Below are 20,246 nucleotides of genomic sequence, written 5' to 3'. Positions count from 1 at the left end.
CTTTGTAGTCCTACTTGTATGACATAGGACTGAAAAATCAATCGTGCTTATTAGAAGCCATCTAATAAATCAAACTGCAGACTCTCTGAAAACTCTGGGCCCAATTCTCCTCTCGCTTAAGCCAGTGTAAAACAGGAGTAAATGCACTAAGTGAGTGAAGTTACTGTAGTGTAAAATTGGTGTGAGAGAAGAATCAGGGCCAGTGCCTTTTTATAGTTCCTCTCTTCAGTATTGTATCATTCTATATATTACATTCAAAGATTTGCAGAACATTCTTTTGTAGCTCATAGAAATAGCTTTGATCCTGTTTAAATTTCAAGGTTTGGAAGATAGACCTATTTTCCAACAATTGTCTCACCAATGAGGGAAGATTAGCATCCAATGTGGCAGGTGGGATAAATGAACTAAATTACTGAAGAATTTCATGGATGCAGCATATGGCTCTCCCTCTTTCTAAGATTCAGTGTAAGAACAGGATGCTTTTCACTTAAAGCTCCTCAATTCTTTCTGCCAACCCACTTCAGTTGTTAAGGACTCACTAACAGCGTTTTGGATGTACAGTCTGTCAGCCCATGGAGAATAGACTTTTTACGTCATGATTTTCCATGCCTAGAGAAGATATATGACAGAGTTAATAAATAAAAGTACATCATCTTCTGATAGCACAATCATTCCCATAGAAACAGAATTACTGGACATATGCAGCAGGCATAATGTCCAGATCTGGATTCAAAACTTCCTAAAGTTTGGGAAGTTCAAATACAAGGTTTTGCTTCAGACCTGTCAGAGGCTTTGGAACGAGTGGCAAATTACAGAGCCAGCTTCAGATTTAACACTTCCACAAAGTTTGCGGGTGTTCTCGTGGTTTGGGCTCATCTCCAATAATTATACCATAGAGTGCTTTGACTTTACTCTCTGGGGCAAAACAAAACAAAACACAAAGATAAGGCAAAAAGAGAAAAAGTGTTTTAGAGATCGTTTGTGTACAACAGAGGGAGGAATGTAGGGAAAGATGGTAGGATGAAAGAATATATCAAAAGTTAAAAATTCAGTCTTACTGAGTTAGCTCCTCAGCTGGTTTAAATTGTCGTAACTCCATTGAAGGCAATACTCAGCTGAGGATCTGGCCCATTGAATTCAGTGCCCTGTTTCTGGCTGTGCTCAAATGAAACCCACATGCCTACCCCATAACAGTTATTAACAATTAGTAAATGTGATGATTTTGGCATTATTATCAAGCAACTTCTAATTATTGCAGACTACAAGATCACAGAAAATATATTCAGTCTGTCGTTTTTGTGGGAGATGAAGAATATTTAGGGATGATTCATTACCACCTCTCTAAAACAATAAGTGCAGAATTTAGGGTAGGAGGAGAGATTTAAAAAATAAGTGCTACTGGTGTTCAGCTTTTAAACATAAGAACATTTTCAAATTGAACAAAAAAAGGTCATTTGTGGATATGGAATTAGGCCATCACAAATTAATACAGTTTTCAATCGCCCTGTAGTAACACGTGAAGCCATAAATGGGAGATCATTTGCCGCACTAGATATAGATGCAATATTCTCTATTTAGGTAAGTTCTACCATTTTTTTCACACCTGCAACCTGCAATTTTGAATCTCTTATTTTTTGGTATCATGAAGGTGCCTCTCTCGCAAAGAGGGAAGCATTATTAATGTCCTTATTTCTCCCACGTGCTTTGAGTCTCCGAAGTTTGATAGCTTATCGCCACCTACAAAACAAGCCATTTCTTGCTCTACTGCTATTACTGAATGGTGACATGTTCTGACAAACTGCCATAGCAGTCTGTGACTGCTGTTAATGAAAATACAAACATTCACAAATCAGAAGCCCAACTCACATTAATGTGGCACCATATTCTATTTGATGAATGACAGTTTCTGCCAATATGAGTCACCAACTTGGTTTTTCAAAGCCCTCACACAGCTCTGAAATTCATACCATACTTTGGATGGGGATTTTTAATAGCAATTTTCACTTTTATCATGTAAGTGAAATATTATATGCGTTTTTATGAAAACTAGCTTGTATTAACAACAAAAAATCCCAAATCTGCTAAGACAATATTATCTATCACTTGATGCTAACTTTTTTCATTAGAAATTTGCACATCTGCCTGGCACATTTCTACGGGGAAACACAAACATCACATAAAATATATGATTTTCTACATATACAGCACAAGAAACACTCAGTATGTCAGCTATGTACTTGTAATGGCCAAATTGTTCTCTTGGTTACAGCACAGTCAATGACCCAAATTCTACCTTTATTACCTGGGAACAAATCAATGCGTGTTGCACCCATGTAATGGAGGGCATCCTCAGAGCTCGGCCTGGTCTATACTGGGGATTGCAGCAGTTAGTGGCCAGACACCAGAGCAGGTGCATCGGTACAAACCTCTAGTGTAGACAAGTTAAACTGCAATAAGCACCAGTGTAGCGTAGCCATTTTAAGCTGGGGTAAACTGCACCAGTGCAAATCATAGTTTAGCTTGCTTCTGTTAGTGCTTTCCACTAGTGCAGCTATACTGTTGGCTGGCCACCAATGGCTGTGATCAGGGCAACTCCCTAGTGTAGACAAGCCTTTGTCCTGGCTTCATACCAGTTTAACTGAAAGCCCTAAAAGCGTTACTGCACTGAAAAGGGATTCCTGACCTGCAAGGGAAATTACCTTGTGCTGTGTTGCAAAAAAGATCATTTGCCCTGCAGGCCAGTAATATTTTACAGTGTTGTTGAGACCAATCCTGTGAGTTGCTGAATGGGGGTTTTAGGTGCCGTATAGTCTGCATGAGACATTCAGTACTGCGCAGCATTAGACCCAGACTTATTTCCTTAAATTGAGAAATGCAGTTTGAAAGTTCAGAGAACAACGTGCAGCCTTCAGGAAATGATGGTGTTATTTCATTTCTTTAAATTGTGTGTCTTCTTTTGAGAATTTCAGTCAGTTTTCCAATATCTTTAAATTGGATTGCGGTAATGATGACCAATTCAACCATTCTGGATAATCTCTGGGACACCTTTGCAATGTTCACATCACTCTGAAATACTAGTTTCTTTCTAGTTGTCTTTGAGCTTTCAGATTTATGCATGCATATTTGTGATCTATATAGATTCTTGTATGATCCACTGCAATTTATTGTACAAACTATGTATAATTATAAGTATTTCTACTAGCTCCCCCACCCCAACAGTTAGCAAATGGTTTTCCATTCTACAAATGCACTAGGCCTAGCACTGATCATACATCCCTTGGGACACCCATCCTTGGACTCCTACTAGGCAATAGTGATCATTTAAAAAATTAAGTTCACCACCCTTGAGGAAGAGATCTTATAAAAGCTAGCACAGTGACATTCAATTCTGAAAGGAGAATTTTCCTTAAAAAGGAGGAAGCTACTCAAAAAGGCCCTTTAATTAAAAATGAAGAACTTAAAATCAGTCTGGAGACTATTTTCAGCACACTATAACAGAACACACAGGAAAGAAGGCAACTCCCCTCTCCCCCAAACAGCTAAATGGCCAGATTAAAAAAGGGATTAAAACCAAACAGGTATCTTTCAGGAAATGGCAATCCAGCTCAGCTGTAGCCAGGAGAAAGGAACAGAAACTATTGCCGATAAAATGTAAATTGGAATTAAGAAAGCCAAATGGGAGTTTGAAGAGTGATTAGCCAGACATAAAAATATATGCATATAAATTACTGCAAAACATCTTTAAAGTATATATCAGAAGCACAAAGTCTTTGAGAGAATTCATAGGTCTTTTGGATTACCAGGAAGAGAAGGGAGCAGCAGAAGAGCAAAGTTAAATGATGTATTTGCCACAGTCTTCACCACAAGAGATGTCGGGGTGATACCTACTCTCCTTAGATAATAAAAATGGGGTACAAAGGGGAGGGTGGTGAACCTCCCTGGTAAATGAAACAAATCACCAGACCCCAGGCAGTACCCCTCCAAGAGTTCTGAAGAAACTGAAAAATCAAGTGGCTGTGGAGCTAACAAAAATATACAATCTCTCATTAAAATCCACTGTTACGTCAGCGAATTGATGGGGATGACAGGATTCTTGCACCTTCTTGTTGCTGTCAGAAGACGGCCACTAATCTGACATACTATGGCAATTTCTTATGTTCATATGAAGCTAATGGGTGTTTTAGGTGTGAATCTGCTACTCAAGTAAGTGGGAGTTTTGGGTGCCCAAGGCATGCAGGATCCAGCTACTAGGGTATATTTAATTAATTTAAAAATATTTAAAATGGATTGCAAAAATTATTTCTGTTTTTTCCCCTTTAGAAATTTGGCTTATACAAAAGAGGTATATTTCTGTAATGATTTAGAGATGTCAAATCTAATGTAAAAGTTAATTTCTCCTGAAGTCCTATTCATTGCTCCTTTCTCAGGAGTAACTCCCATTGATTTTGACAAAAGGAGTACCTGAATAAGGAGGAAGAATAGGACCACTTGCTGAATGAGATATTGGAAAGTAGTTAGCAAAATAATGAATTTTCACATGAACTAAAATCTCTCATCCTTCCACCGAATAATTTATATTTGACAAGACTGTCTAAGTGAAAGTTATTCTTTTTTTGTATCATAAAATTCAAAGACACTTCAGTTTGGGGTAAACAGAAGTTACAAGCACTTGGAGAAGTTATTTAATCATCTAAGTGAAGTCACAAATAGATACGAGTAAATACTGTGCGTGGGAGTAGAGATTTAAGCCTGAGTAATATTTACAGTAACTAAAGATAATATTACTAATGTACCCACAAATAGAAGTATATATTTATATATTTATATATTGTACTTAATTAGATGCTCTAATAAGGAAAAGAAAAACGGACGACTACTTTTTTTTCTTTGTTTCTCATCCACTCTATTGTAAAAGTCTTCAAAAAGACCCAATGTCATATAAAATTCCATGACTGTATCTGCAGCAGGACAGGTAGTGGTAGACCTTTGAAGAAGGCTACAATAGGGCAGATAAAACAGATAGGGCATGGGATTCAATCTTGTATAATCCATAAAACAAAATTATACATCCATTTCCTTTTTTTCCCCCCCTTTCTTTTTTTGGTTTATACTAGAACAAAGTCTCCACAAAACCACAAATGGGAAATAACAAAATTTAGATTATTTTTGTTTTCTTCTAAAATTTCAAATATAAAGTTCAAGTGCAATTCAAAATCCAAATAGTATTTATGCTACATACTCCTTTCTATCACAAAACAGGTAGTTTGTTTAACCAGGTTGAACAGGTTTCTTCTTTGCTTAGAAGAAAACTATTTTTGCTAGAAAATGAAAAGGCTTAGAAAATATATTTTCTAAAACAAACATTTTCAAATGAAACATGAAGAAACACTAGTGCAGACACAAATTTGGATCTTCAATTAGATGCACTCAAGGATCCACAAGTATTCTTCTTTGAAATAAAAATCCCATTCAGAATATTGGCTTTTAACAATTATAAAACATTATAGTTATTCTTCAGTATATAATTGAAAGTAAAGACTGCCAAAAAATAACCTTCCATTTAGGAAATGTTTCTACTGTGGAGGAAAATACAATATTTGACAGGAAATAACCCCAAATTGAATATCACTAGGAAGCTATTTGTATGGTCGTAGAAATCTGGAAACTTTTGATCGCAATAGCTTTATAAATGATCGTGGGAACATCTCCTTTGACTCTTGTGCTGTGTACTTGAAATAGTTTTGAGGATGTGCCAATACATCAAAGAGGGCTTTGATCAATTTCTTGTCCTAGGAAAGACAAAGTATATGTTAGGCACATATTTTGGTTGTATTAGTTTTTGCACAACTTTTAAAATCAATGTTCACTATGATTTTCTTTGGCAAAAGCTACCATTCGGCAAAGCAGGTTCAGCATGGTCAAGTCCATGTTGCTTGTTGCATATTATACCATAGACAGTTTACAAACTTCTCCATTTTAACATGTGTAATTAGTGCTTATGGTAGGTGCCAGGTTGATGCATTCAAACATCTTGTTAACCACAAAATGGGTGCAATATGGGCAACAGTACTGCAGACTACCTCACACTGATCTTCCAGTATACTCAACCGCTTTCCACTTGTGCCTTCTGTCTGCGTGTAAGAGGGCAGTTTGGTCGCCACATCCTATTCAATCACGGAGTTCTCCAAGTACCTCATCCTGTAAGATGCCCTGAGTCAGTATAGTACTTAGGCATATGTCTAACCTTACACGTGACTAAAGTGAGACAGGGCCTGAGGGACCTCAAATCCCATTGACCAAATCCTTGGAGGACTGGTCCTCCAAAATGCCATTTGTGATTGGTGGTTATTTTGTGATGTCTTCTGTAGGAACAAGGCTGAACTCATCAACTCAACATCTCTTCTAGGCATACAACAATGAACATTGGCCACCAGAGACCTGGCATGATTTGAAGCAGTCCCCAACCCACTCTATATATTGTAATTTCTAAGTCAGTTTTGATCTCGCTCAGGATCTGATCCAACACCCATTGAAGTCAACAGAAATATTCCCAGAGACTTCAACAGACATTGGCTGGGGGCCCGAACACAAGTGTAAATGAGGAGTAATACCAATGCAGTTACACTGGAGTATGATGGGCCCTATATTATTACCCTCATGCAGGACTAATAGGGCACACAAACTGCCACACAAGGCAGGAAGAGGTTAATGGGCTACGAAAGGCCCAACCAGCCCAAATAAAGACATTTGGAGCAGGAGACAGGCTTTCAGGGAGGAGCTTAAAAATAAGAGCCCTGCTCAGTTGGAAGAATCAGACACAGAGAGCAGACGTAGAGCTCTCACTATGGGAGAGGCGGCTAGCTAGGGCCAGGCACTGGGGAAGACTGGTGCCTAGCAGATGTCCCAGAGGAATGGGAAGAGTTTATGTTGCTTCATATTTGTTGCGACTTTGAGTGCCCTGGGAGGGTAGACCTGTAAGAGACCTAACTGGAAGGCTAACTCAGAGGGAGTTGGGGGCTGGATGGAGGAGAGGAAGACCAGCTGGGAAACTGAGGCTGAGTGGCCGTTGCACTATACAATACTGCAAGAGGGTGCTGTGGTCAGAACATGCGATAGCACGTGTTGGAACATGCAGGCCAGTGATCGGCCGCTGGAGATAAGGGGAAATGGAAGCCTGTGAATATTGACTGACACCCCACCCAGTTTGGGTTAATCAGGAAAGATGGAAAAGGTGATATGTCTGCTGGTGATGGTGCAGCAGCAGATAGCTGTGCTACAGTGGTAGCAGGAACAGCAGCAGCAGCAGACCCATTTGTCCTCCTGCGATTTGATGGAGAGCAGGCAGAAACAGAAGGGGGCATGCTTTGCCACTCAGCAGTGGTGGCAGAGGCCCAATTATAGCAACAAGAGTGGTTGTGGAAGCAGCTAGGCCATGGAGTTCTGGGGACTTTGGCTTCTACTGAAAAGAGTAGCTCAGGCTGCCTGGTCCCTGGCCTGGTAAAGTTGGGGGCCAGAGGATGACCTGCAGCCCTTCCTCTGTACCCTTGAATGAGTGGCTGGCAAGAGTCTACTTGTGAAGACCCCATAGCACTATTTCTGATGGGCGAAGCGCAGGCAGCCTACTGAGTGGCAAGTGACGAGTAGGTGGGCTCATATCCTGTGGTGAAGGCTGCCATTGTGGATAGACTGGGATTGACTCCAGAGATGTACTGGCACCATTTCAAGGCTGAACCATTCCTGCATAGAGCATGCCCACAGGCTCAGAGGTTATGGCACTTTGCTGCCTGGTGGTTATGCCCAGATACTAATTCCATACAGAAAATCATGACAGCTGAAGGAGCCAAGTGGCCTGAATGGCCTGGCAGACCAGGAGTGGCTCATCAGGGGAGACCAGAAGAAAGGATATCCCAATCTGGGGAGTTTCAGGGAAGCTCCTGATGGGACAGAGTCCCAAGTAACTTGAAACAGGGGGATACACAGGTTCTAGCAGGGCTGCTCCCGTCAATCCTGCAATCTAGGGAGAGTGCTTCTGTCCTTCTGATGCAGCTAGGCTGGGCATATCAGGAGAGACTGCATGATCACAGGTGTTGGAACTAGGGGTGCTGTGCTACTGCACTCCCTGGCTTGAAGAGATTTCCATCATATACAGGGTCTACAGTTTAGTTCAATAGCTCTCAGCACCCCCACTATACAAACTGTTCCAGCACCCATGTGCCTGATAATGGAGTGTGATTACCTGGGCTGTTATTACAGCCAGCTTTGTGGCCTGGAATCCTTTCTGAATGACACTGGAACCCAGTCATATGTGGTATCTATTGGTCTGGGAAGAGCGTCAATGGAAGGCCTCATAGACTCAGGTTACAGGCATACCCTTGTCCAGGAAAATGGAATGTTGGCAAAGATGATGGACCAGCACCTCCCTGAAAACATCTCATGTGTACATGGCTAGAAGTAGGTCTACCTGTGGCAGAGGCTGAGCTGCGGATACAGGGCTGCAGAGGTCGGCTATATATTGGGGTAATAAAGAACCTTGTGTGGCTGGTGATCTTGGGAAGAGAATGGCGCGTTATCCCAGTTCTGATGTGCAGGAAAGTAGCACAAAAGCTGGCAGAGAGGTAAGGTGTCATGAACCCAGAGCAACAGCCTTTGTGAGTGAGCCAGTGTATTTTTTATTCCTGCTAATACACTTCTTCATATCAGCAGGCAGCTGGCCTCTTTTCATGAAAACAGTTATTATATGTCAGTCACATCATGGGAGTCTCCCATTTTATAGACCTTGCTAGGTCGTAGACTGCACTGGATCTTTCCTTACACCTTCAGCAATGCATTTGGTAGAAAGCGATAGTACACTGTCAGAGAGGATAAGTATATCTGTCCTTTGCAGGTAGGGATCTGGCCTACAAACAACAGTGGAGGATGTCATTCTGTTCTCTTGGCCCACCAGGACTGTGAACAAATGTTCATTGTTGCCTTCTTACTGCAGTTACTTAATTGACACCATCAATTTAAAAATCAGACCTCTCGTCTAACATTGTGTGTTAACACCTCTTCGCAATTCAAGAGAGTCGAAAAAAACCAAAGGGTGAATTTTTGGCCTCACTGAAGTCAGTGGCAAATTTCCCATTGACCTAAATGAAGCCAGGATTTCACCCAGTGTTTTCCCCTGTTTTTTTATTTCCTTTGTTTTGTACATTTGACATTTGCTTTGCCCAAATAGTCAGTTTATTTTCCCTGTTGACATTAAACACAGCAAGCGTTTTATTTTTCAGCCACTACCCTAGTTTTTTCCCTTCTGTAAGAACTCAAGGAAGGTCAAATCTGCAGGCTCCAAGAATGGTTTTGGAAAATCCTGTATGTTGTGGAACTGGTCTGGGTGAGCTGTATTTGCAGGAAAGGCAGGATGATGAGTGGTTGAGCTAGCAGAGAGGAACATTTTGGAAGGGGGACAATGGAAGAGGCCTGGGGATGCAGTCAGGGAGTCCACACCAGTGGGTATTTTAGCAGATCGCACCTTCCAAAAAATCCAAGTTCAGACATCTGCGCATGGACAGGCAAAACTGACATGCACAGGAACCAACACCACCAATTTACAGCAGTGGTTAAAGGTCATAGTGTATCTGATTCAAATTGACCTCACCTGACCTCAGGAGCCTTAACTGGAAGGTGTCACCTGGCACAGTAAGGGTTGCCAACTTTCTATTTGCAGAAGCCAAACAGCCTTGCCCCATTCCCCGCCCTGCCCCTTCCCTGAGGCCACACCCCTGTCCCAGCCCATCTGAGGCCCCACCCCTGCTCACTCCATGCTTATGATATGGATATGGCACAACTGAGATATATTTTATGCAAGATGGGTCTTGTAAGGTATCATTGGAAAGGTTATAATTTACTGAATGTGATTATCCAATTTGTATGCATGTATCATTTCTGTATCTAAAGTTAGGAATATTGGCTATGTAACAATTACAACTGGGTGTGTACTTAGGAAACACCCACCAGAGAACAGACCATCAGCCTTGATTGGCCATTAGGAAGAAACGATAAGACCTTGAAAATACTAATCTCACTCCTTCCTGAGAAGCCTCCTGGGATGTTGCTTTGACACTACAAGGTCATGTGGTCATGTCACCTAGTATTAAACACCACCTTGGACACTGCTGGTACTTTTCCACTGGAAACAAAGGCTTCCCACCTTATGTAAATTCTATTTAAGGCTGGGGAGTAAGGCAAACAGGACTCTTCTCCATTGCCTTCCTGCCCAAGAAGAAAGACAGCTGAAAGTACCTGAAGAGACAAAGGAACTGAGCAGGCAAGGGCTGAGTCCAGACTAAGACAGGAGTCTAGTCTGTAAAGAGAAATAACTGGAACTTTAAGCTACTGAAACTCTGCAACTTGCCTAAAACAACATTTAGGCTGAGAAATTGCTTCTTTAGGATCTTAAGCTTAGTATACGTGTTTTGTTTTATTTGCATGGTAATCTGCTTTGTTCTGTTTTCTATCCCTTATAATCACTTAAAATCTGCCTTTTATACTTAATAACCTTGTTTTTATTTATTATTAAACCCAGTTTGTGCAACTTATAATGGGGGGGGGCAAGAAGTTGTGCATATCTTCCTCCACATTGAGGGAGGGGGCTAATTTGTAAGCTTACGTTGTATAGATTTCTCTACAGTGCAAGACAGTATTCGTTTGGGTGTACTTTCCAGAGAGAAGCTGCACTTGAGTGCTGGGCAATTTCCTTCACATAGAGAGCTGTTTGTAGACTCTGTGATTCTACAGCTGGTGCATCCCTATTTGTGTGTGTGTGTGCTGCCAGAGGCCAGAGAGCCTAATTAAGCAAAACAGGGAGAGGGAGCCCAGGCTAGTGGAGCAGGCAGGCTCAGTGAAATATCAGTACATCAGGTGGCATCCCGGATAGGGGGCACAACCTGTTGCACCCAACCCTGCTCTGAGGCTCTGCCCCCACTCACTCCATCCCCTCTCTGTCTGTCGCTCACTCTCCTCACCCTTGGGTGGGGGTTGGGGTGTGGGAGGCGGTGAGGACTCCAGCTGGGGGTGCAGGCTCTGGGGTGGGGGTGAAGGAGGGGGCTCCGGGCTGGGGCCGAGGGATTCAGAGTGTGGGAGGGGGCTCAGGGCTGGGGCAGGGGGTGGGGCATTGGAGGGGGTGCAGAGTGCAGGCTCCGGGAGGGAGTTTTGGGGGAGGGTGCAGGCTCTGGCTGGGGTGTAGGCTCTGTGATGGGGCTGGGGATGAGGGGGCTCAGGGCTGGGGCAGAGAGTTGGGATGCAGGAGGGGGTGTGGGCTCTGGGAGGAAGTTTGGGTGTGGATGGGAGTTCAGGGCTGGCGCAGGGGGTTGGGGTGCAGGAGGGAGTTCGGGGTGCAGGCTTGGGTTGGAGCTTACCTCAGGTGGCTCCCGGAAGTGGCTGGCACATCCAGCTTGTAGGTGGAGGGGTCAGGAGGCTCTGCACACTGCCCTCGCCCACAGGTGCTGCCCCCGCAGCTCCCACTGGCTGTGGTTCCCAGCCAATGGGAGCTGTGGAGCTGGCGCTCAGGGCGGGGCAGCACACAAGCTCCCGTGGCCATCCCGAAGCTGGAGGGATGTGCTGGCTGCTTCCCAGGAGCTGTGTGGAGCCAGGGCAGGCAGGGAGCCTGCCATAGACCTGCTGTGCTGCCGAACGGACTTTTAATGGCCCGGTCAGGGGTGCTGACCGGAGCCACCAGGGTCCCTTTTTGACCGGGCATTCTGGTCGAAAACTGGACACCTGGCAACCCTAGGCAAGTCTGTGATCAAATGCACAAGATAGGGAGAATTAACAGGAACAAAAATAAATCAAAGTAGATGGAGGTGACACAAACCGAATTTACTGGTATCTTCAAACTAGTCTTATTAATGTTTGAGAGGTGGCAGTTGTACATGTACAGTGACTGTTTTTAATAAAGCTTCTGTTAATATTTATTGCTTTAAGTCATTGCGAGCAGGTTGTAATATACGAAGATACCTTCAGGGGTGATACAATCATAATAATTAACAAAATGCTTAGTGAAATGGAATTACAGTTTTTGACAGCTTCTAGCAATTTGCCTGGAGAACACAGGGCACGGTTTTGTTAAACGTGTGACAGGGGTTTTTCACCACACCTGTAACAATAGTTTGGCCTTTGCATTCTCTTCCCTTTCTCTGGCATACTAATTCCTGTCACTCCAGGCCATGAATTTACTCTGACAGGTTTTGGTTTTTAAAGCAGAAACACTGAGTTTTGTCTTTTGTTGCTTTGTTTGCTGTGGCTTCCAACCTTTCCTCTTCTACCTTTTAAAAAAACAAATTCACTTTCTTAGCAGTGCGTGCTGTGGGTGAGTCTTTTTGAGACAAGACAACTGTTTGGGTAGATCCTTTTTTTAACATGTATATAAATCTAGCTCCATGACTCATTTAAACAAGTGCCAGATTCACACTGAAGAGTGCTGTTCAAACAATACCTTTCCTTGACAGATTAACTCTTCTACTAATATATTAGTACGTAACTGAGCAGCTCATTTAGGTCTTGATTCAGCAATGTACATAAGCACATGCTCATCTTTAAGCTTGGGAATAGTCCCATTAAAGTCAATGAGACTATTCGTGCTTAAAGTTAGTCACATGCTTAAGTTCTTTGCTGAACTGGAGCCTTAAATAGGTGCTAAACTAGCAGGACGCAGCCAATTCAATCCAATCTGCTTCATGGGCATGGCAAGCCAGACAAGTGTTGCCAAAGTGTATCCAATTGATTTAAAGCTACATGTGACATGTCAGGTGAGCCTCAGACAGGAGTGGTATCAATCCTCTGGGGATGAAAAACGTATAGCTGGTGAAACCAGGCTTTCCATGGCTCACTGGCGATACATTGACAGACAAATGCCTTTTCACAGTTAGTTTCTCAATTAATCCCAAAGGGAGGATTATTGCACAGGGGAAAAAAAAAAAAAGACAGCATTTTTGGAAGGACATTCCTTACATCCAGGATTCTTCCTGAAGCAGAAAGAATGGCATTATCCAGCCAAAACGATACATGATAGAAATTTTTCTAGCTTCCCCTAGGGAGCGTCTGGACATTAGTTTAGGTTAAATCAGACCGTCAGAACCCTCAGAGCATACACCTCATAGTTCCCTGAAAGATGAAGTAAATCATTCCAGCTGGGCCCTGCTGCACTTGCCTGATGGCCTATGTCCATGACAAGCTCTGCCCGAAGGACCTGGTTTTTAAAGCTGCTGAGCCTTCACAGTTCCCGTGGGCTGGAGCTGCAGATATTCAGCACCTTGAAAACCAGATCTTAAGTGTATACAAGCTATACGTTTGCCATGCTGAGGGAGACACTGTTAACCTCTCTCTGCTAGTGACTGTCTACAGTGCATGTGCCACATCACACTGTTTGATAAATCAATGTCTCTGCATCAGCCAGTCAGCAACACTAATGTTCAGTAAAGCACGCAGGAGTCAGGCTGGCTAGAGAGAAGGTTTAGCACTTTTACTCAGTGCACGAGCACTGGGCTTCTGGGCGATACCTAGTCCACACGGGGCTATTTCCACACTACAAGCGAGGACTCGGAGTGCGATTCTCAGCTTGCATCACATACTCTTGCTAGCTGGTTGAGAGCTTGTGCGAGTACAAATCGTGCAGCTGCAGTAGCACGGGCCGCGATGACACAGCTTAGCTGTGCTGAGCATGCATGGTAGCGGCAGCAGTGGGGATTAGCCATGCCCAGTACAGACCCGCCTGAGCCCTGTGGATCCATGTTGAGCATGCACCCGCAGGGTTCAGGCAAATTTGCCCTTGGCATGGCTAAGTCATGCTGCTGCCGCCAGTGCTACCGTGGCTATTTACACTCACGCTAATTCTTACCACAATAGTGCGAGTATGTGAAAATCACACCCCTAGCTCATGGTATAAACACAGCCTGGGCCTGTTGGAAAGCGTCATAAAAGTATTTGCACAGTCACCATCATAGTGACATAACATCAGTTCATTTGTATAGCCACTCCCCTACTGGTATCTTCATACAACCACCAATTCTAAACCCTGTGCAGCACTTCTGTCGTGTCAGGAGGATGGACCCAAACCAAACCATGGGATCCAAACATCCCAACTAACCATTCACAATCTCCCAGGATTTTGAATTTGGGTTGGAATTTTGCAGCTTGGTCCCGTTAACACTTGGGCTCCATTCAGAAGCCAGCTGCGCTGATTGACTAGTGTTATCCACAGAAGGTGCATGTGGGGGGAAGCTCTTTATGGAATATTCTGTTCCTTTGTTCCTGTTGGCAGTTTCATTCTTTTAGTTTAAGTACAAAGATTATACAGACATTAACAAGTCTTTATAAATTGCCTCCTCCTCACCTGTTAATTAGAGCGCTATTGCTAATCTGAATTCCAATATTGTTCATGGCTCTGCATGTGGGGAAGGAAAAACATTGGTGCAGAATTTTGTTCTTAAATGATCACAGTTGGATTTAATAAAAATGCGGAAGCTGTGGAAGTGATAGCTCTAATCCTGACCATGGTGACTGACAGACTCAGTGATGCCAGCTAGCTAGAGTTGGGACTCTTATTTTAGTGCTAACATAGTCTATGTATGTGTCAGGAAACTGAATAGTTGGCCTTGCTTAGCTAAAGGAATGTGGACATACTTTTAGAATTTCTTGATGATTTTCTGATGCATATAATCGTCCATCTCGAACAATGTCTTCTATCAGCTGTTGGTAATCCTCTGAAAAATAAAGAGTGAAGGAGCTGGTAAGCAACAGTTTGTGATACCATCACAGAGGTTAGTTTCCTGACAACTGCTAATTAGCCAGAAAATATTTGAGAAGCAAATTTAGTTTTATACATTCAGTGTTTCCAGTACCACGGCAATTTAATATAATCAACTTAATACTTTGAACTCTATGCTGCCTTCCAACTGAGGTTCTCGCTTTTCTTTATAAATGTTAATTTAGCTTCACAGAACTGTTTATAAGGCAGGTAAGTATTATTATCCACATTTTACAGATAAAGAAACTGTGGCACAGAGATAATAAGTGACTTGTCAAGGTTATATAGGAAGCCAGTGGCCCAGCCAGGAATGGGTTCCATATCTTCTGACTCCCAGTCCTGTGCCTCCAGATCATCTCTCCTTCTTGACCTTTAAATCACCTCCCCTATCCCCAACCTAATTCCAGACTGACTAACAATTCAGAAAATTGCATTAGTGTTTGGGAAAAGAGATGCGCTAACAAAGAAATTCCTCCATACTTTTAAAACAGTGGCATAGCTAGGAGTGGAATTTGGATGGGCCCCGACTTTCAGGCGGACAGGTAATGACAGACTGTGTTAGCTCAGCTTCTCCCTCGACACCACACCCTCTTCCTAGCCCCAGTGCCCCCGGACACAGGGCTTCACCTGCTGAGCTGGGCACGCACATGGGGCAGCTCAGAAAATGGCAAGGCAGAGCTGCCAGAGCATAGCTTTCTGAAGGGTGGGCCCATAGTTCAGTCCTGGATTTCAGGTGTCTGAGTGACTCTCCAGGCTGCTGTGGCAGCACTATGCCCCTGCTCAGATTTGGGTGTGCCTGGATGCTACACCCCTGTTTTAAAAGGAAATTTCCCCTTGAATATATGCTAAAAAGGCATCTTTGACATATTGCCAGATGAAGATCAAGACTTTGGTTAGTTTTATGAGGGTTGCTGGTGATTTTCTTTATTGTATGTTACAAATGAGAGCTGTTTAGTTATTGGAGACTTCAGTTTCCATTGGAATTATTTGTCTATGCTGGCTTTGTTTTCAACAAAGTCATATTTTTAATTATTTTTTTCTTGGGCACCAATAGGTCTTCATAAATGGACTTTCTATAAACAAAGAGCTATTATCAACAGTATTCTCATCATGATAAACAATGATTAACAAAGAGTTTCACTAGCTTTAATGGTAGGAGGCTCAGACTCAAAGAGTTCTGTATATATCTTGTTGGAGTAAGAATAAGAAAAGGTAATAAATTACCAGTATAGACCTAAAAATAAAAAAAGGGAAAAACAAGGAAGAAGACCCAAAACTTTTGATGGTCAGTACTAGAATAATTCACTGAAAAAACAAAAATGAGTCACATCAAGTTCTTTATCCTTCCTGTTTCCCCCCTCCAGTCAGTACAAGATAGATTCAGACACACAGGCTTCTAAATTGAGATATAACACAGAGATGGAAAATGACTGCAGTCTTACCATCGTATGTCACATATGGGACCTGAAATCCTTTGCCACTGTTTCCCTCATTTGATTTGAACTGAATCCATAGCTTTCGTGATCTGGAGGTAAATGCTATTGGTCTCTCATAAGTCTGACATGTTTCATATGTGGTAATTGACGTAGGGGAGGCTAGAAAAATAAATAAATAAATGAAAGACCTTTGTAACATAACCTTCCCTGGAGGTAGAGATGTCAGCTTATAGCACACTCATTCATTCACTCATATTTTCCCTTTAAGAGAGGTGATATTCTTGGGATGGAAGGCATGCCACCATTTTTTGCGTATAAGGGGAAAGCTTCTCTCCAGAAGACTATGGGTAACTCTCCCTTTCTGTCCCAAGGTGGGGTTAGTAGGCAGATAACAGGATGCAACATGAAATTATTATGATTAAAGCTAATAAAAAATGGAATTTCCACCCTGTGGGAAAGTCTGACATTTTGAAATTTATTTTTGACCCAAATCTGGAAGTTGAAATTTTGAAATCTTTTGCGAAACGGAAATTCCAAAATATTTTGCTTCAGAAACATCAAAGCAACCTTAACTAAACATTTTGTTTCAATATCAAAACACTGTGCTATCATATTCAATATTTATGAAGTATTAAATATTAAAGCCAAAATGAAATGGAAAAATCAAAACAAAACACAAACGTCAAAATGAAAATACTCCATTTCAAGCACGAATCATTTAGTAACTTTTCTATCAAAAATTTTGTCAACATTGACATGCTCCTACGGAACATTTTGATTTGAACGCAACAGTTTTTGGTCAGAAAATGCTGTTTCATCAAAAAATTTCCAACTAGATCTAATTATTATTACTTATATGCCAAGCAGATAGGGCCCGTTGTGCTAAACACTATCCACACATATTAGAAAGAGACAGTCCCTGCCCCAAAGAACTCATTCTCGAAGACAAGCTCATAAGACTCCCAACGTTGGTAGTTAGTCTGATGGCACCAGATTGGCCATCACATTAGAGCAAAACATCATCACACTGCAATGCAATTTCAAATTACAACTGACATTTTGGGGAACTAGAAAGGACCCCACAAACACACTAGGAAACAGTGAAAGTGCTTGAGATCCCAGAAATAACATGGCAGACGGCAACCCTAAGGTGAAGCCCAGTGTTTATAAAGTAGGCCTTTTTACCTAGTTTAAAAGTGACCTGTAGAATTCATATCCACAGGGTAATATAGGAAATTACGTTACTGTTCTAAGTTTAAACAAAGAATTAGGTGTTATGGAGCTGATCCAACTCCTACTGAAGTTAGTATTAACGGTCCCATTGACTTCAGAAGGATTTTAATCAGGCCCTAAATGAGTTCCTGGATAGAATCAATGTTAATCTGGAGTTAAGACTGAGCACTTAAGGGAAACAACGTTACAGGGATATTGTAATTATCCCCCAAACAAGTTTTCAAAACCAAGAAATTCAGAGGCAAGGTGAAATGTGAGAGAAAGCCAAACATGCTAAGGTACAGAAATGCACCGTGAAAGCTCCCAGCAGCCTTAATTGTGCCCTGTAGTGATGCTATACAATAACCACACAATAAAGATTAGCATATAAAAGAGTTTAAAATCCTGGATTCGATTAAATTGATTTTAATTACATTCATTTTTTCTTTTTTTATGGAGTCACTACAGAGCAGAGTTAAGACTGTATTCAAAGAATAAGTGCTGTATTCTAATAAAATGGTTGGATTGCTGCTTGAAGAACACAACTCAGTTCAACTTTAACTAAGGAACCATGACCAGCACTTCCATAATAAAAATAGCATGTGAAGTTACATGAGCTAGAATAAACATTTGAAGAACTATTCTCATACTTCTGAGCATAAGAAGATATTTCCTTTCGTATTTTAGTATTGCTGTTCCTGTAGGAGCATTATTGGCAGTGAAGGTTTTTCCCCTCAAGCACCCAGCATTGAATAGTGTTGGAAATAGGATGCAGGACTTGATGGACCATTGGGCTGGTTCTGATGAAGCGGGGGATTTTCTTGTTTTTTCAATGCTTTGCATGCACAGTGTGTGTGACTTAGTTTCCCTGGGTGTTATTTGTTTAATGAGGTGGTGGGAGAGGGCGTTTGTTGTTACAGAGGACCAGCGGTGACCTCCCCTGGCAGTTGGGACCCTGGACAATGGCCTGGAGAATGGATACCTCAGCAACTGGTGACCTGGTGCCTGGGAGGCCCAGCTCGAAAGTCATGATTCAGGCCAGTGGGAGGACAATGGGCTGAGGAAAGAGGACCCCGGTGACCTGACTAGCTGGTTCCACCCAGTGGGGAAACCGAGCATGGATGAGAGGAGAGGCTGAGAGGAGAGGAGGCCCAGGCAGCCTGTTAACCTGGGACAGAAGACAAAGGACAGAGGCGGGGCGTATGGGAAGGTGACATTGGATACTCAGCTGGAAGGAGGGGTTTCTGGATGGGGGAGAGAGAGCAGCCAGAGCCCATCTGGATGCAGGTCAGACCTAGATGTATTGTGTGAGGAAGGTTAGGCCTGAGGCCCTGAGAGTTTCCTATGCTGCCTTCAGATGCTCAATAAACCCCTCTGTTTTATGCTGGCTGAGAGTCACTCCAGTCTCGAAATTGGGGTGGCATTATTCCCTCTGGGAGTGGAGGCCATGGGGGTCCAGAGTGAGTGGACTCCTTGAGGGGGCCCATGGTGAGAGACAGGCGTGCTGAAGGCTCAGAGAGGTGCAGTTCCAGGAGGCGGAGGGGCCTATGGCTTAACCCCTGAGAGAAAGTGGAACCCCGAGAAGGGCTGTCACACTGAAGGGGGTTCCTCCCAGGGACTGTACAGAGCCATGAGAGAACATGAGTCCTGAGTCCATGACACTGGTACGCCAATTGTTTGGCTCTTATAGAATGATCTGGTTAATTATAACTGTGATGTTACACTCTGTATGATTTTATAAAAATATGCTAATGAGTGTGAATATAATGTAACTGGAATTTGCTTCATGCAAAAAGTGTCTTGTAAGGTATGATTACAAAGCTTATAATCTACTGAGTGTGGTCATCCCATTTGTATAAATGTATCACTCATATCTGAAACTAGAAATATGAAATATAACTCTGAAGTCCTATTGTAGTTATGCAAAGTGTGGGCCATTAACAGTGGTTTGGAATTTTGATGGCTCCCAATAACCAGGACAATTACCTGTAGATGGCCCTGTTTCACTTGTAAGTCTTCCTGTATACTTGTGTGCTGGCAAGTGGGTAATGAAGTCTTACAGTGACATGTGATCATGTCACCTGCACTGGAATCCATCTTTAACCTGGTGCTTTTCCATTGAGAAGGAGGGGTGAGAGTCCAGAGGGACAAAGGATTCCCACCTTATGCAAAAGATATATAAGTAGGTGGAACAGAACAAAGGGAGCAGCCATCATGAGAAATCCCTTAGCTACCACCTGAGCTGGAACAAGGGCTGTACCAGGGGAAAGGATTGTGCCCAGATTAGGAAGGTGTCCAGTCTGTGAAAGAAACTTATTGATACATTTCTAAGGGTGAAATTTTATCTGTATTCAGTTTTATTACTGTATTAGACTTAGACTTGCGTGTTTTATTTTATTTTTCTTGGTAATTCACTTTGTTCTGTCTGTTACTACTTGGAACCACTTAAATCCTACTTTCTGTATTTAATAAAATCAATGTTTACTTATTAATTAACCCAGAGTATTATTAATACCTGGTGGCGGGGGCAAACAGCTGTGCATATCTCTCTGTCAGTGTTATAGAAGGTGAACAATTTATGAGTTTACCCTCTATAAACGGATTTATTTAGTGTTTGGATCCCATTGGGAGTTGAGCATCTGAGTGTTAAAGGCAGGAACGCTTCTTAAATTGCTTTCAGCTAAGTCTGCAGCTTTGGGGCATGTGGTTCAGACCCTGGGTCTGTGTTGGAGCAGACTGGCATGTCTGGCTCAGCAAGACAGGGTGCTGGAGTCTCAAGCTGGCAGGGAAAGGAGGGGCAGACACATAAGTTGCCA

At 42.5% G+C, this 20,246-nt stretch overlaps 1 protein-coding gene across 4 annotated transcripts in view; it reads right to left on the bottom strand.

The window, feature by feature from the left end:
- Positions 1-5,443: 5,443 nt before the first annotated feature.
- Positions 5,444-20,246, bottom strand: part of SCUBE1 (signal peptide, CUB domain and EGF like domain containing 1) — a 297,458-nt gene continuing 282,655 nt past the window's right edge. For 2 of the 4 annotated variants that reach the window (XM_073316774.1, XM_073316783.1), the window contains exons 21-23: positions 16,225-16,377; positions 14,659-14,738; positions 5,444-5,789 (exon numbers count right to left, since the gene is read on the bottom strand). In XM_073316774.1, coding sequence (XP_073172875.1) covers positions 5,637-5,789; positions 14,659-14,738; positions 16,225-16,377 — 386 coding nt within the window. In that variant the 3' untranslated portion in view covers positions 5,444-5,636. The remainder of the gene's footprint in view (positions 5,790-14,658; positions 14,739-16,224; positions 16,378-20,246) is intronic. The other 2 variants (XM_073316805.2, XM_073316815.2) reach the window with 1 other exon arrangement.

The sequence above is a fragment of the Lepidochelys kempii genome, chromosome 1 (genome assembly GCF_965140285.1).
Source record: "Lepidochelys kempii isolate rLepKem1 chromosome 1, rLepKem1.hap1, whole genome shotgun sequence".
Classification (NCBI taxonomy): domain Eukaryota; kingdom Metazoa; phylum Chordata; order Testudines; family Cheloniidae; genus Lepidochelys; species Lepidochelys kempii.
Note: the sequence above shows the minus strand (reverse complement) of the source record. Positions and strands in the feature narration are given on the sequence as shown.